The sequence below is a fragment of the Hyperolius riggenbachi genome, chromosome 2 (assembly GCF_040937935.1).
Source record: "Hyperolius riggenbachi isolate aHypRig1 chromosome 2, aHypRig1.pri, whole genome shotgun sequence".
Taxonomy (NCBI): Eukaryota; Metazoa; Chordata; class Amphibia; order Anura; family Hyperoliidae; genus Hyperolius; species Hyperolius riggenbachi.
The window spans coordinates 81,399,639-81,417,335 of NC_090647.1; the positions used below are offsets into that span (position 1 = coordinate 81,399,639).

Consider the following 17,697-nt stretch of genomic DNA (forward strand, 5'->3'; position numbering starts at 1 on the left):
CTGAACACCAGGAAAGCCTCTGGTCCTGATGTCGTGTCCCCAGCCCGCCTGAAGTCTTGTTCACGGCAACTTGCCCCCATTCTCACCGCCATATACAACAAGTCACTTCAGGTGGGCAAAGTTCCTGTTTGCCTTAAGAGGTCCACCATCATCCCTGTCCCCAAAAAGCAGGGAGTCACCAACCTCAACAACTTTAGGCCGGTGGCACGAACATCTGCTATCATGAAGACCCTTGAAAGCGTTGTCCTGTCCTACTTGAAGTCCTCCACCATGCCCCTTCTTGACCCATTCCAGTTTGCGTACAGAGCAAGCAGGTCCACCGATGATGCCAGTAACATCTGCCTGGAGCTCATCAGTGATCACTTGGACAAGCCAAACTCATATGCCAGAATCCTCCTCCTGGACTTTAGTTCGGCCTTCAACACCATCTGTACAAGCACACTCAAGGAGGGTCTAGCAGCACTTTGGATCCATTCCACCCCACCCCTTTGGATCACATACTTCCTAACCAACAGGTCACAATCTGTCAAGCTCGGTGACATCTCCTTTCAATCACGGACCATCAACATGGGGGCTCCACAAGGCTGTGTCCTGTCTCTGACACTGTTCTCCCTCTACACGAACAACTGCAGATCCACAGCAGACTCTGTCAAGGTTACCAAATTTGCAGACGACACCACTATTGTTGGCCTTGTCACCAAAAACAACTAAAAGTGCCTATCATCAGCAGATAGACAGAATCTGTCACTGGTGCAGGGAGAATAGGCTGGTCCTTAAAGGGAAGGTTCAAGCAAAATAAAAAAATGAGTTTCACTTACCTGGGGCTTCTACCAGCCCCATGCAGCCATCCTGTGCCCTCGTAGTCACTCACTGCTGCTCCAGTCCCTTGCTGGCAGCTTGCCGACCTGGGAGGTCGGCGGGACGCATTGCGTACATTTTTACGCATTCCCGCTAGTGCAGGAACATTAACACATATATTTTTACGCGTTACTGGTTCAATGCGTAAAAATGTACGCATTGAACCAGTAACGTGTACAAATGTATGTGTTAATGTTCCTGCACTAGCGGGAATGCGTAAAAATGTACGCAATGCGTCCCGCCGACCTCCCAGGTCGGCAAGCTGCCAGCAGGGGACTGGAGCAGCAGTGAGTGACTACGAGGGCACAGGATGCCTGCATAGGGCTGGTAGAAGCCCCAGGTAAGTGAAACTCATTTTTTTATTTTGCTTGGACATTCCCTTTAACGCAGCAAAAACCATGGAGATGATTATCGATTTCAGGAAGCATGCCCCCTCACTTCCACCAATCCACATTGATGGGCACTACCATCACAAATGACCTGAGATGGAAGGCTAACACCAGCTCCACCCTAGTGAAGGCCCAGAAAAGACTCTTCTTCCTCCACCAGCTGAAAAAGTTTGGCATGACCCCTCAGGTTCTCACAAGATTCTATTTTGCCACCACAGAATCTATCCTCTGCTTCTCCATCCTGGTCTGGTACGCTGATTCCTCTGCCAGCGACAGACTCAAACCCCAGAGGGTCATCAGATCAGCAGAGAGAATCATCTGGAAACCCCTCCCTCCACTTGACCTACTCTACAACCCAAGACTGTGCACCAGAGCGCTGAAGGTAGCAAGTGACCCCTCTCATCCTGGCCATTGCTACTTCAGTCGCCTCCGCTCAGGTCGTAGATTCCAGGTCATCTCCACCAGGACTACAAGGCACAGGAACTATTTTTTTCCCTCTGCCGTCAACCTCCTGAACTCCACCCACGTTCCTCCACAACTCCTTTTTTTTTTAGGTTCACAGACTTCGCCGTGTCACAGACATTCTGAATGCCTCGGTCTGTAATGTTACTGGCTGCCCTCACGCAGGGGCGTAGGAATAGGCCCTGCAGCCCCTGCGCCCGCGGGGGGGCCCGGCCCCCCCTGGGGCCCGCTCGGGGCCGTTTTGTGGGTGCTGGAGGGGTGGCAGCATGAGGGGAAAGCCTTGCCCACAGTCGGCGGGGAGAGGGGTAGTTCCCCCCTCTCCCTCACCTCGGGGCTCTCCCCTCTGCGCTCCCCTCCAGCTCGTAAGTGTCTGTGGGGCTGTGGTGGGCAGCGAGCGGCGGGCAGATACATACCTGCTTCCGTGCGTTCCATCGGAGACTTCTCCCTCTAGCGGCTGACGTCACTTCCGGAAGTGACGTCAGCCGCTAGAGGGAGAAGTCTCCGATGGAACGCACGGAAGCAGGTATGTATCTGCCCGCCGCTCGCTGCCCACCACAGCCCCACAGACACTTACGAGCTGGAGGGGAGCGCAGAGGGGAGAGCCCCGAGGTGAGGGAGAGGGGGGAACTACCCCTCTCCCCGCCGACTGTGGGCAAGGCTTTCCCCTCATGCTGCCACCCCTCCAGCACCCACAAAACGGCCGCGAGCGGGCCCCGGGGGGGGGGGGGGGGGGGGGGGGGCCGCTCAGAAAATCTGCAGGGGGGCCCGGTGGGGCCTAGTTACGCCCCTGCCCTCACGTGCTCAGTCCTCACAGACTGTCATCATCATTTTGTATTATCTTGCTAAATGCTTTATCATGTATGTCCCCTGTATATTGCTCTATTGTCATGTCTTGCAGATGCTGAGCTCTGTATATGCCAAACCCAATTCCAGGCATGATCCTGTCATGCTTGGCGAAATAAATGATTCTGATTCATTTTTTTATTGCTAATTAACTTAAAACTGAAGTTTTGTTAAATGATTTAAAAATGTGCCTCAGCTTGGACTTTTAGGACAGGAAATCTTTGCCATGGCTCCATTTGACTCCCTCATTGCTCTAATGGTTAGGGAGGCCTCCATAAGAACATGTCAGTAATAAGGTATGGGAGGCAACAAGCCAAACCTCTACTTTACCAGAGGGAAACCTTGACAGCAGGACGTGCTTAGAGCTTGCAGTTGGGCTAGATCAGCAGCCTGGTACACCATGCAATATCCCGTCAGAGAGATCGAATCAATTATTTCCGATAGGTCTGATATGATTCCCAATAGTTTTTCTGATCAATTTTTCAATCACTTTTATACAAAATCTATCAGAAAAAAAAAATAGGAAATCAGATCGGACCTGTTGGAAATAATCTCTTCGACCCATCTATCTGATGGGAAATAGCATGGTGTGTAACACACATAAGAAGCTTTTTTTTAGCTTGCAAACAATTTACTTTATTTTTTACAGAAAGTTGCCTACAGTCCCAGAAGGTTTACTACACTTAATTGGCAAAGTCTTAATTGTTCATTCATTCTAAACAATCCAACTGATTATTCTCTAGGGATGGAGACACATTCACTGAAAAACATTCCCTGATTTAATGAAGTTTGGTTTATAAGGTGAGATGGCAAAACAGGTGCGTAAACAGATTTATATGCATCTGTTTTAGCATTCTGATCATTCTTTTCAATTTTGTTTATGTGATTAATTATTCTTTGTTTATTATGGGAACAAATCTACAAAATGTAAGTAGAGAAAGTGATGCTTGGATGCAAGGATGCTTCGTATCTTTTTATGAAGTATTTATGTCAGCAGTTACATAGTGTTGCAATACATCAGCATTTGTAAACATTGTTTAAAGTCCTACCTTTCCATCAAATTATAGAAACTAATATTTACCCCATGTCGTGTCAACCTTACCCTAAACTAACACTGGGTACACACACACACCAAAGACGGATTAAGGTGAAATGGGACCCTAGGCAAGTAACTACTTTGGGCCCACCTTTGATGACCATTTTTTTTGTTAAGATTTAGTGGGGGCAAGTGCCAACCAGGCAACCCTAGTCTCTCCAGGCTCTAGGCACCTGCCTAAGTTCAGGGCCGGCCTTAGGTTTCACAGCGCCCTGAGCGAACCTGATTTTTGTGCCCCCCCCCCCCCTTTATCCTCTTCCCACGTGCCCGCACACACATGCCCATATGCAATTCACCTTTTCTCCTGAGATATCTCCTAGGACAGTGGTTCCCAACCTTTTTGACGTTGTGACACATCACGCCAAATGCTCAGATCTCCGTGACACGTCAGTGTTGTATAATAGAAAAAATACTATTAATAACCACAAATGGATGGAAAGAGTGCATTATCCTGAATACACTTAAAAATGAAGGCAAGAACCTTTCAGGAATATTAATAAAAACAATCAGTGGGACAGTTAACCCCCCCCCCCCCCCCCCCATTTAGAATGATAGCACAGAACCGAGATTTTGCACCACACGTTATAGCCGCAGTGCGCCCCCTCGCCCCCCCAAAAAAATACCCTCAGACTCAGTATAGGTAGGTAGCCAGGTATAGGTGCCCCCAGTATAGGATCTCATATGTAGGTGCCCTCAATATAGGTAGCCAAGCATAGGTACCCCCATTATAGGAAGTCAGTTGAAGGTCTCCACCCCCCCCTCATAGGTAGCCAGGCGTAGGTGCCTCCAGTATAGGTAGCCAGGCGTAGGTGCCTCCAGTATAGGTAGCCATGTCTTGGTGCCCTCAATAAAGGTAGCCAGCTATAGGTGCCCACAGTATAGGAAATCAGGTGTAGGTGCCCTCAGTATAGGCAACCAGCTATAGGCGCCCCCTTGGAAGCTGGCGCCCTGAGCGACCGCTCCAGTCACTCAGGTCAAAGGCCGGCTATGCCTAAGTTGCCTTGTGGAGGATCCGGCTCTGACACACACACACACGCACGCACACACGCACACACACACACACACACACACACACACAGACACACACAGACACACACACACACACACACCACACACACACCACACACACACACACGCACACACGCACACACGCACACACACACACACACACACACACACACACACACAGACACACACAGACACACACACACACACACCACACACACACCACACACGCACACACGCACACACGCACACACACACACACACACGCACACACGCACGCACACACACACACACGCACACACACACACACGCACACACACACACACGCACACACTCTCTCTCGCTCTCTCTCAACAATTTTTATTGATTTAGAGGGCATGCTTTGACATTAAAATCATTTGAAATGACATGAGCAATTTTATAGTCTTGTAGCATGATGGGTTTGCAACTCTGGTCCATTCATATAGCATGCAAACTGGTAGTGGACTGCTCAATGAAAAGCCTGGCATGAGTACAACAGTCAAGATAAGTAAGTTAACCTGGTTGTTATGACCAGTTTTAACTGTACAAAAGCCCTCCAGCTCATGGTGATCCTGTGGAGGAAACCTTGTAGTCTTGAGAGAAGAAAAGACAAGAAATGAAGGAAAGAAAATGAACAAACCTCCTTGAAATGTAAAATACCCCATCAGTGCTTAGATCTATTGAGCCATTCGGCAACAAAGGCAGACACAAGCAGTAATCATTGCATGACTAGAAGACATGGGCCCATATGCAATGCCTGCAAATACTCCTGCAAATATTGTTATATTATTTTATAATTATTTGTGGAACTTAGTGAAAATGGGTTTCGTTTCATGAATTGGATATTTATGATAGTTTTATGATATAAAATAGATATACCATTGAATGTTCTCAAATGGATATATGCAGGGGCATAGCAATAGGGGTTGCAGAGATTGCGACCGCATCGGGGCCCTTGGGCCAGAGGGGCCCCGAAGGGCCCTCCCTCAACTACAGTATTACCTCTCTATTGGTCCTGTGCTGGTAATAATCACTTCTATAGATACTTTGAATAGTGGTAATCATTAACAAGATATTTCCCATCCCCTTCTTGCACCTCTGACACTGTAGTTGCCATTGGCAGGTTTTGATGCGCCGTATCAATTATGTATAGAGTGCTTGGGGGGCCCACGGCTCCATAGCTATGCCACTGGATATATGAGAAATAGCTGATTTATTGGGCACTTTATAAATCAATAATAATCATAATAATTTATGATGAGAGGTAATAACATTCCTAAATAAAAAGATATAATCAATATGAGATTAAGATCTATAAGCATTTGAAATAAAAATCTGTTTTATCAGGAATCAGGATAGACTTCTCTCCATGAATCCACTATGAGGAGTTCTTTAATTAATTGAGAAAAGCCTTAGGTGGTTTTGAGCTTAAAGTGAACCAGAGACGAAGTGCCCTCATGTATTTTACCATATATATCCGTGGGAACATTAGAGAAATCACCTACCCTGCTTTCTGTTTCATTCTGCACTGGACAGCTTGTTTCTAATCAGCCCTGATAAAATCCCCGGCTGAGCATTCAGTCTGCCTTTGCTATAATGACTCAGCTATAATGATTCCTAAGCAGAGCCAGCAGGGGGCAGGCTTGGACTTGAAAATACATGAGAGAACACAGACTGAGCTATAAATATTCCTGAGCAAAGCCAGACTGAATGCTCAGTCGGGGATTTTATCAGGGCTGATTAGAAGGAAGCTGTGAAGTGCAGAATGAAACAAAAAGCAAGGTAGGTGATTTCTCTAATGTCCCCACTGATATATATGGTAAAATACATGAGGGTGCTTAGTCTCTGGTTCCCTTTAAATTTGTATCGGTAACTGTTGAATGATCTACATGGTTCTAAAACTAGATTCAAGTCACCACCTAATATAATATTAACAGTAACAAAAAGAGAAGGTAAGCACTGCAGAGATGTAATTAAACTTCAATAAGTTTTGTGTTGGATCTGCTCCTTTCTATTAGCTCAATAAACCATCCATTAGAAGGTAGTGCATACAGATGCGGAGCCGAGAGCAGATGATAAGTGATGTTGTGGATCGTTAGTGCACTGATCTGCACTCAGGGAAGGACATCTAGAGTTAGCCAGTGCCCAGGTCCGTCCTGCCCATGATGCCAGGTGATACCGCTTCTTCAGGCGGCGTCAGGTGGCATCCTGCCAGGCAGGGCCGGTTTAAGCAACAATGGGGCCCCAGGGCAAAATTAACCTGGGGGGCCCCCCCAACATATACCCCGGAACAAAAATCGGCATTAGGGGACCTTTTTTGCAGCTGGTATAGTCAGGGTGTGAAGTCCCAATCGGTCAGAGCTCCACATTCTGGCTATCCCAGCCTGCATGGGGGACAAGGGGTTAAAAAGTTTCAGGAGGGGGGACCCCACATAATTTAAAAAAAAAAAAAAATTCCCACACTCTAAGCATAAAAAAAAATTGGGAATATAGGATAAAATGCCATATTGCGGCTGTATAGCGATCCCTGGCCAAAGCGCTGCGGCTGCGTATAGACCCCCTGGAAACCCCGTCAGGAAATGTATTGCGCTTCCGTTTGATACATGTAAAATTACACTACCGTTAGGTTTGCTACTAAAAGTTATATTTACCGCATTTAAAACTATACTTTTTTCCTTCTAAACTTTAAAATCGATTTTCTCAAAAACTATAAGGTCTTTTTGAAAAATTGTTTTTTCCTCTTATTCCTAATGATCTCCTTAACATATCCTGCAAATTTAGGGTTTCTAGCATTTAAGGTGGATTTGCTATTAACCATTAAAGTCGGCAGGTTTTTAAATGTGTTTTTTTTTCCTTTGAAACTTTAAAATCGATTTTCTCAAAAACTATAAGGCCGATATGAAATTTTTTTCCTCTTGTAGCCACTGGGGGCCCCTACAAGCTCTGGGGCCCTGGGGCAGCTGCCTCCTTTGCCTTAATGGTAGCGCCAGCCCTGCTGCCAGGTGGTGTCAGGTGGCATCAGGTTGCATCCTGCCCACCCCACCTTGCTCCTGCCCTCCCCCTCACTCGCAGCTGCCGCTGGTTCCCCTGCCCACCTCAGTGCCTAACAAATGGGGGAGAGCTCATTCTAAAACTCTGTGCAAACATTTATCTGAGAATTTGTGAGTGCAAAGCTTTTTTACATTTTAATAAATATGGCATGGTTGTGCACTATGCGAGGCCTTTCCTTTGAGGTATTATCTGCATATTGGCTGAATATTGAGAAAACTGTTATACTATGAAAATTTGATTTGTCTTGGTCCTATCTACATCTGAGCCAGAGTGGTGGGGAACAGCCTAAAGTGCCCCAATGCGTGAATAGACCTGTACGAGGGTCTTATAATCTGGTGAGTCCGTGTTCATAGGGTGTGGTGGTGGTGATCCTCTCTTGAGCTGCTATAGTGAGAATATCATATAACTAAGAACATCCATTGGAGCATTTGACGCTCTGATTTCTATCATTGCTGGGACTTTATTGTGTATATTCCTATTAGGACTTTGTGACCTGTTGTGTATGCACTACTTTCTAATGTGTGACTTAGGGTTTGATTCAGTAAGCAGTGCTAACTTTTAGCACGCTTCTGAAAAGGCCATTATCACACCTAAACTCAGTTTGGTCGTGTTAAACTCAGATCGCGCGCAAAGAACAGCGCGCAAAGTTTTGCGCACGCACAGTGCGGTGCGCGCGAAGTGCCCATTCAAGTCTATGCGACGTTGCACGCGCATCGGACTTAGCGCGCACAAACTTTTGCGTGCGGGACTTTGCGCGCGATCAGATTTTAGAAACGGTGCTAACCTACTTAGCACCCTGGTTAACACGCCTAAAGTCTTTAGGCGTGCTAAGTAGGTTAGCACCATTTACTGAATCAAGCCATTAGTATATGCCCTTAAAGAGGAACTCCAGTGAAAATAGTGTAATAAAAAAAAGTGCTTCATTTCTACAATAATTATGTATAAATGATTTAGTCAGTGCTTGCCCATTGTAAAATCTTTCCTCTCCCCGATTTACATTCTGACATTTATTACATGGTGACATTTTTACTGTGGGCAGGTTATTTCCTGTCTGTGAACCTTGTTACATTGTGGCAAACTGTCAAAAGTACCACGGTCCTCAGAGCTTCTTGTTGGAGGGGTTTCACCACAATATCAGTCATACAGCGCCCCCTGATGGTCTGTTTGTGAAAAGCAATAGATTTCTCATGTAAAAGGGGGTATGAGCTACTGATTGGGATAAAGTTAAATTCTTGGTTGGAGTTTCTCTTTAAGAGCATTTTATGACAATATCAAGCAGGTTTTTAGAAAAAAAGTGTCCCATCTAAATTGGATGGTCCATGCACAATCAGTTATCAGAGTTATCATTTCTCCCTTACTTTCCCACATCAATATAATAAAGCTTCCTTCAAAATCAGAATGTTTAAAAATGAAATTAAAAGATGTATCTTTGTGTACTGGTATAGCCACTCCATTTATTTTGGAAGTTGGATGATTGGCACTAAATGATTGAGGATAGGTTTTATAAAAATAATTTGTGAAAAGCTGACCACAAAAATATGTTTCCTGAAAGTAAAGAAAAGGAAATCCTTTTTTGGATAAAACTAAGCTAAAAATGTTTGCTGTTCTATAGGAATGTTGAATCCTTGAACATGTAAATATAATACTTTCATTAAAGGGACTTCGAGCAGTGCAGAAACTATGGAAAGATACATATCATTTTAAATCTCTCTTTCTCCTCTTTCCAATGATATATAAACCGCCGCCCTACGCCTTTTAGTTTTTGCTATTTTCGCGATCGAAATTGCCGCAACCGCGACTTCGATCACGAAAATAGAGAAAACTAAAAGGCGTAGGGCGACAATTTAGGTGTCGCCAGAAAGAGGAGAAAGAGAGCTTTAAAATGATATCCATCTTTCCATGGTTACATTGTATTACACAGGGCGACTTTTTCTGCTGAATGGAGCTGCTGACTTTGAGAAAAAGTCGCCCTGTGTAATACAATATAACTATGCAAAGGTTGATATCATTTTAAAGCTCTCTTTCCCTCTTTCTGACGACACCTAAATCGTCGCCCTACGCCTTTTAGTTTTCTCTATTTTTGCGATCGAAGTCGCGGCTGAGGCAATTTCGATCGCGAAAATAACGAAAACTAAAAGGCGTAGGGCGGTGGTTTATATATCATTGGAAAGAGGAGAAAGAGAGCTTTAAAATGATATGCATCTTTCCATAGTTTCTGCACTGCTCGGAGTCCCTTTAAGAAGTAATATTATGTAAGATCTTATCAAAATTAGAACACATAAAGGCTTGAAATATCTCACTTTGCATGTAATGAGTCTATTTCATATATTAGTATCACCTTTTCAGTTGAATTACTAAAATAAATGAACTTTCACGATATTCTCAATTTTCAAATTTCCCCTGTACACGTCTATCTTTGTTGGTATTTATGAGTAATCTCAGTCACTGAAGTGGTTTGGTCTTTTGTTTTCTTAAAGACCATACCAACAAAACGAGGATTGTGCAAAACAACCAATAAACAGCAGATCGTTCCCATAACAGCAGGCCTCAATGGGTATGTAGTCACCACACAACACCCGAGCACCGCACAACGCCATTGTTCTGCCTGCCCTGTACATCTCCTTACTAGTTTCCAGATACCACACCACAACCTTCACTCTGAATAAAACCTTCTATAGTACTGTCCTCCTGTAGACTAACCGACTCGCATTCATGTATACAAGATTTTTACGAGCCTCACAACTCCTCCGGAATCTCCTGCCAAGACACAATCATCACTCTCCAACCTTTGAAATTTTTAATCACTTTAATCTGTAAAGAGGAACTGTTGCGAAAATCTTATGGGAAGATGGGCTAGTCCAAAATCTGTCGGTAATGTCAGATGTCTACTACTTACTGTAAGTGACAGCAACATAGGAGAAAAGTGATTTCTGGCTCATTTTACTCGGGGAGAAATGCAGGCGCGGAGCTAGGGGGGTCGGGGTAGGACAAGTGCCCCGGGGCGCCTGGTCCCCGAGGGCGCCCTCAGCCTGGCTGAGCTGCGGGTTTTTGTTTTTTTTTTGCGGCGGAGGGGAAGGGGGCCAGCGCAGAGAAGAGGGAGAGCTGTGCGGACGGTGGGGAAGGGGGGCCATCTCCCCCCTCCTTCCCTCACCTTAGGTGCTCTCCCTCCCTCGCTGTCCCCTCCAATGTCCTCCGGGTGGCTGGCCTGGCAGCAGCGGGCGGAACTCACCTCCGTCTCGTTTCAGCGCCGGCCGGAAGTTCGGGTGCGCAGCCGCTGCTCTGGTCTGGACCAGACCAGAGTAGTGGCAGATCCATCCGGCGCTGCGACGAGACGGAGGTAAGTTCCGCCCGCCGCTGCCAGCCTGAGCCACCCGGACATTGGAGGGGAGAGCGAGGAAGGGAGAGCAGCTCTTCTCTGCGCTGCTCCCCTCCTGCTGGGGAGGGGGACACCTGACCTGGCTACCTACTCTGGGCACATATACCCCTGCCTACATATACTGGGCATATACCCCTGGCTACCTACTCTGGGCACATATACCCCTGGCTACCTACTCTGGGCACATATACCCCTGGCTACCTACTCTGGGCACATATACCCCTGCCTACATATACTGGGCATATACCCCTGGCTACCTACTCTGGGCACATATACCCCTGGCTACCTACTCTGGGCACATATACCCCTGCCTACATATACTGGGCATATACCCCTGGCTACCTACTCTGGGCACATATACCCCTGGCTACCTACTCTGGGCACATATACCCCTGGCTACCTACTCTGGGCACATATACCCCTGGCTACCTACTCTGGGCACATATACCCCTGGCTACCTACTCTGGGCACATATACCCCTGCCTACATATATTGGGCACATATACCCCTAACTACTAGGGATGGTCGGAATGCCAAATTCCGATTCCGCATTCCGTTATGTACCGATTACCGATTCCGCTTTCCGCTACCAATTTCCGCATTCCAAGGCGGAATTTCCGCCGGAAATCGCGGAAATTCCGCCCGACTTTAACATCAATTTTCTCAAAAACTATAAGGTTTTTTTGAAAACTTTTTTTTGCATCTTGCTCAGAAGGTTCTGTTTAATAAACCCTGAAAATTTGGTGTATCTAGGACTTACGGGGGTTTTGCTATTAACTTCTAAACTCGGCGGATTTTTACTGTCATGTAAAATGCAGAAAATAGGCAGATGCAGATTTTCTGCATTTTACATTACAGTAAAAATCTGCCGAATTTAGCAGTTAATAGAAAAGCCCCCTTAAGTCCTAGAAACACCAAATTTTCAGCATTTATTAAACCGAATCTTGTGAACAAGATGCAAAAAAAAGTTTTCAAAAAGACCTTATAGTTTTTGAGAAAATCAATGTTAAAGTCGGGTGGAATTTCCGCGATTTCCGGCGGAAATTTCCGCGATTTCCGGCGGAAATCCGCCTACGGCACTTGCATTACCGATTTCCGCATTCCGATGCGGAAATGCAATTTCCGATCGGAATTTCGGAAATTGCATTTCCGCGGAATCCGGATGAGCATCCCTACTAACTACATATACTGGGCATATACCCCTGGCTACCTACTCTGGGCACATATACCCCTGGCTACCTACTCTGGGCACATATACCCCTGGCTACCTACTCTGGGCACATATACCCCTGGCTACCTACTCAGGGCACATATACCCCTGGCTACCTACTCTGGGCACATATACCCCTGGCTACCTACTCTGGGCACATATACCCCTGCCTACATATATTGGGCACATATACCCCTAACTACATATACTGGGCATATATACCCCTGGCTACCTACTCTGGGCACATATACCCCTGGCTACCTACTCTGGGCACATATACCCCTGCCTACATATATTGGGCACATATACCCCTAACTACATATACTGGGCATATACCCCTGGCTACCTACTCTGGGCACATATACCCCTGGCTACCTACTCAGGGCACATATACCCCTGGCTACCTACTCAGGGCACATATACCCCTGGCTACCTACTCTGGGCACATATACCCCTGGCTACCTACTCTGGGCACATATACCCCTGCCTCCATATATTGGGCACATATACCCCTAACTACATATACTGGGCATATATACCCCTGGCTACCTACTCTGGGCACATATACCCCTGGCTACCTACTCTGGGCACATATACCCCTGGCTACCTACTCAGGGCACATATACCCCTGGCTACCTACTCTGGGCACATATACCCCTGCCTACATATACTGGGCACATATACTCCTAACTACATATACTGGGCATATACCCCTGGCTACCTTCTCTGGGCACATATACCCCTGGCTACCTACTCTGGGCACATATACCCCTGCCTACATATACTGGGCACATATACCCCTAACTACATATACTGGGTACATATACCCCTGGCTACATATACTGGGCATTTATACCCCTGGCTACATATACTGGGCACATATACCTCTGGCTACATATACTGGGGACACATACCCCTGCCTACATATACTGGGCACATATACCCCTGGCTACCTGTTCTGTGGACATCTCTACCCCTAATTACCTGTTCTGGGAACATCTATACTGCTGGCCACCTATTCTGGGGACACCTATAGACCTGGGGCTACCTATTTTTGGGCAAGCACTGCTGTCAGATTGAGTGTATTTTGGGGAACTGCTGCCAGGTGAGAGGTGTCTACCATATTAAGGGGACATTCTGCCTATTTATGTGAAATGCTGTCTATTTATGTGCCTCATGACTGCTGAATTTGTCTTGTTGGGGGCCTCATGGTTACTGAATTTGTCTTGTTGGGGGCCTCATGATTTGTTGGGGGCCTCAAGATCGCTGAATTTGTCTTGTTAGGGGCCTCATGATTGCTGAATTTGTCTTGTTGGGGGCCTCAGGATTGCTAAATTTGTCTTGTTGGGGGCCTCATGTTTGCTCATGATTGCGGAATTTGTCTTGATGGGGGGGCTCATGATTGCTGAATTTGTCTTGGAACATGCTGGAAGGTACATACTGAGGGAAGGTGGGTGAGCGTGAGCCTGCTAACCTCCATGTACATTTGAAGGGGCGTGACCAAATGTGGAGTACCCATAACCACGCCCACATTTGGTCACGACCCTTCACCTTAGGGAGCGCATTAATAGTCTTTGTCCCCGGGCGCTGAAAACCCTAGCTACGCCTCTGGAGAAATGTACTTCTTATTTGTATGTGTTTTAAATTTTAAGATTTTCATGACAGTTCCTCTTTAAGCACTTCCTCAAACTCAGTTTTTCAGACAGGCATGTGCTCTAACTTAGGCCATTACCCTTCAAGCTCTGGACAAGTTGTTCTCCTTACTAAATATAACCTAAAAACACACTGCCTCTAGGTGTCCTCATTATATATTAGGCCACTTTCACTCTGGGAATTTGCATTGCAGTCCCTGAAAAAACAGGATCTCAACCCGAAGCAAGGGAAAAGTCACAAGTACATAGAAAGTATGCTTTACTGCCACTGGTAATGCATGCATTATGCAGCTTACTGCATGCATCATCCTATGCCCAACAGTTCTGCACAATATACTTGCATCTCGTTAGCAATCCGATTATATTGTCCAACGCAATGGACCGCAGCAAACCAGTGTGAACGTAGCCTTATGGTAATACTGCAAGTTATAGTGTGCTGTACATTTCCCCTTGTCAGGTGTACAAATTGTTATAATTTAAGTAGGCCTCAGTTAGGTGGCATGAGTTTAGGTAAAAGGCTTGGTGTGCAGAATATACCTTTAAGATGGGTTTCTCGCAGAAGAGATGATGCAAGCAGTTACCAGGAACATGTCCCAAACATGTCCCTGGTGCAGGGCCGGGCCGAGGCAGAGGCTGGAGAGGCTCCAGCCTCAGGGCGCAGTGTAGGAGGGGGCGCACAATTCATTCAGTTGTCATTCCCAATTGTGTTTAAAGCAGAAAGAAATAGGAAAAGGGAATACATGGCAGTGACTGCAAGTCAGATAACTAGAGATTAAGGTATTGGGGAGGTTGGGGGCCCTGGGGCGCCTCTTAGTCTAGTAGCAATCAGTGTGTGACGGCTGGGGCGGAGGGATGGAGGGGCGCACTTTGGTGTCTCAGCCTTGCGTGCTGAAGGACCTTGTCCCAGCTCTGCCCTGGTGCAAGGCCACAGGCCTACACAGGCCCTAAACTGCCCCAGACCTATGGTCGACAGAAAGGTAAACATAGCCAATATTTACCTGAACCATGTAGTGTATAGCTTTGTACATGCTATTGTCAAGCAATAGTGCCTCATTTCTGTTGCTAAATGTCATGGAACAGAAAACATGGATTGATGAACCATGAGAGGACTAAGCTCTGGCACGCAGGCAACTCTGGATCTTGTTTTGTACAGATAGATCTAAAACTGTGGCCAGGGATTTTACATTACTTTTTTTTTTCTTTTGCAATCATGGTATAAAACAAAGCAAAAAAAAAAAAAACACAGTGCAAAAAATGCTGAAGCAAAACTCATGAGGTACCCATAAGCAGCCTAATCAGGTTAAAGGAAAAAACAAAATCTAAGTGGTTGTCCTGGGCAACAACACTGCTTCTGATCCAGGTTTCTTTAGCCTGGTCTTGATAAATCAGTCCCTTTGTTTGGAGTTCTGAACATTTCCTTTGATGTATAGAATGTTCTCCAATTCACATCTTTCTACTTGAAAATTATGATGCAGAATGCAGCAAGCAAATTGTTAGCATTGATTTGTATTATCTTTAGGTTTACATAGATCGATATAGAGATCCGACACATCTACCTGGGATAGAGATGACTTTGTTCTCTCTTTTTCAACTTAAAGAGACTCTGAAGCGAGATTAAATTAATGATTTTACATTGTATTAATGTTAAGCACTATAGGGAATGCTAAACTGGCGCATCCCCGCGGCAAAACGAGGGGTTTATACACCCAAAATCCCCCCTGCAAAATTCACGACTTTCTTGGTCGTGGATTTTGCTGCTCATGGAGGCAGAGCTTTGAGCTGCAGCTCTGCCTCCATGCGTGTCAATCTCCCGGCAGATCTCTGCCTCTCCCCCCGCCCCTCTCTGTGAAGGAAGATTGAGAGGGGCGGGGAGAGGCGGCGATCAGCGAGAATTGACGCGCGAAGAGGCAAAGCACTCCCCACTGTTAGCCCAGGGGATTTGGGTGGTATAAACCCCTCGTTTTGCCACAGGGATGCAGCGTTTGAGCACTAGCTATAGTGCTGAACATTAATACAAGGTAAAATCATTTATTTAATATCGCTTCAGACTCTCTTTAAGTCATTATAAAAGACTGACACATACATATTGCATTCTATCTTCAGAAGACACACACTAGTTTCCTATACACTGAAATACTGTATAACCTCCACTCTCTGTTCTTTTCCTGTACTCTAGTCTGTTTTCTAAACCTCCTCGTTTAAATTAGGTTAATGATTGTTGGAAGAAAAATGTAAACCTTTAGACAAGAAACTGAAAAATGACTCCTGATCCCTTTCACATGCAGGTTAGTACAGAATTTGATCCTGAGACTAATTCCACTAGTATCTCAACAAACGTGGTGAAGGAGTTTATCATCTTTGGCTTTCCAAGTCTTCAGGATCTCAATATCCTCCTTTTTTGTGTTTTCCTGTTTATCTACCTTTTCACTGTCACAGGAAATGGCACCATATTTCTCCTTACCACCCTGGACCAGAAACTTCACACCCCTATGTATTTCTTTGTCAGGAACCTTTCATTTTTGGACATGAGTTCCACCACTGTCACCATCCCCAGGATGCTCAGCAAGTTCTCAATGCACAATGATGTCATCTCATATATGGGCTGCTTCCTTCAGATGTATTTCTTTATAGGTTGCAACTCTGTTGAGTGTCTTCTTTTAACTGTCATGGCTTATGATCGTTATGCAGCCATCTGTTTTCCTCTTCATTACCATAACATTATGGGCAGACATTTGCACGTCTTCCTAGGTATGATGTCATGGATATTAGGCTTCGTATTCCCTATTGCAATGATCACTTTGGCCATCAGATTGCCTTTCTGTGGGAAGAACGTCATTCATCACTATTATTGTGATCACCCACCACTGCTTCAGTTGGCTTGTGCGGACACCTCGCTCAATGTGGCAGTGGGTTCTTCCCTAAGTGCTATTGTACTTCTAATATGCTTCTCTTTAATTGTCATGTCCTATATTAAAATTATAAACTCTATCTTCAAAATAAGTTCTTCCAATGGGCGCAGAAAAACCTTTTCCACCTGTGCCTCCCATTTTGTGGTGGTGAACATGTACTTCCTACCTTTGTTTTTCATGTACGTTCGGCCAAAGCCTTCATACTCCGCTGACATTGACTCTTTGGTGGCCATGTTCTATGCCGCATTGACACCCATGCTTAACCCAGTTGTGTATAGCCTACGGAACAAAGACATTAAAAACTCTTTCAGAAAACAAATAATGTGTACCTATAATGTAGATTAATATTAAAAAAAACTCAAGCCAACATAATTTAGGAATACTAGGTTATATTTACTGGCAGCATACAGCGTACATTTGTTGCATACTACCATGATCTTTAACCACTTGCCGACCGCCCACAGCCCATGGGCGGCGGCAAAGTGGATCCCCTAAGGACCGCAATACGCCTTAAGGCGGTGCGTCCTTTTCCTTAGCCGGGGGAGCGATCGCGTCATTGATGACGCGCGCTTCCCCCGGCAACTGGCTCCGCCCACCCGCCGTAACATCCCGCCGGCCATACGGAAGCGCCGGCGGGATGTTAACCCCGCGATCGCCGCTACAAAGTGTATAATACACTTTGTAATGTATACAAAGTGTATTATACAGGCTGCCTCCTGCCCTGGTGGTCCCAGTGTCGGAGGGACCACCAGGGCAGGCTGCAGCCACCCTAGTCTGCACCCAAACACACTGATCTGCCCCCCCCCCCCGCCCACTGATCGCCCA

General features: G+C 45.9%; 1 protein-coding gene across 1 annotated transcript; it reads left to right on the forward strand.

Annotated features, from left to right (window-relative positions):
- Nucleotides 1-1,284: 1,284 nt before the first annotated feature.
- LOC137544808 (olfactory receptor 6N1-like) lies at nt 1,285-17,217 on the forward strand. Its single transcript, XM_068265895.1, has 2 exons — nt 1,285-1,629; nt 16,249-17,217. Exons 1-2 carry the CDS (start codon nt 1,285-1,287, stop codon nt 17,215-17,217), a joined length of 1,314 nt encoding a protein of 437 aa, XP_068121996.1.
- Nucleotides 17,218-17,697: the final 480 nt, after the last annotated feature.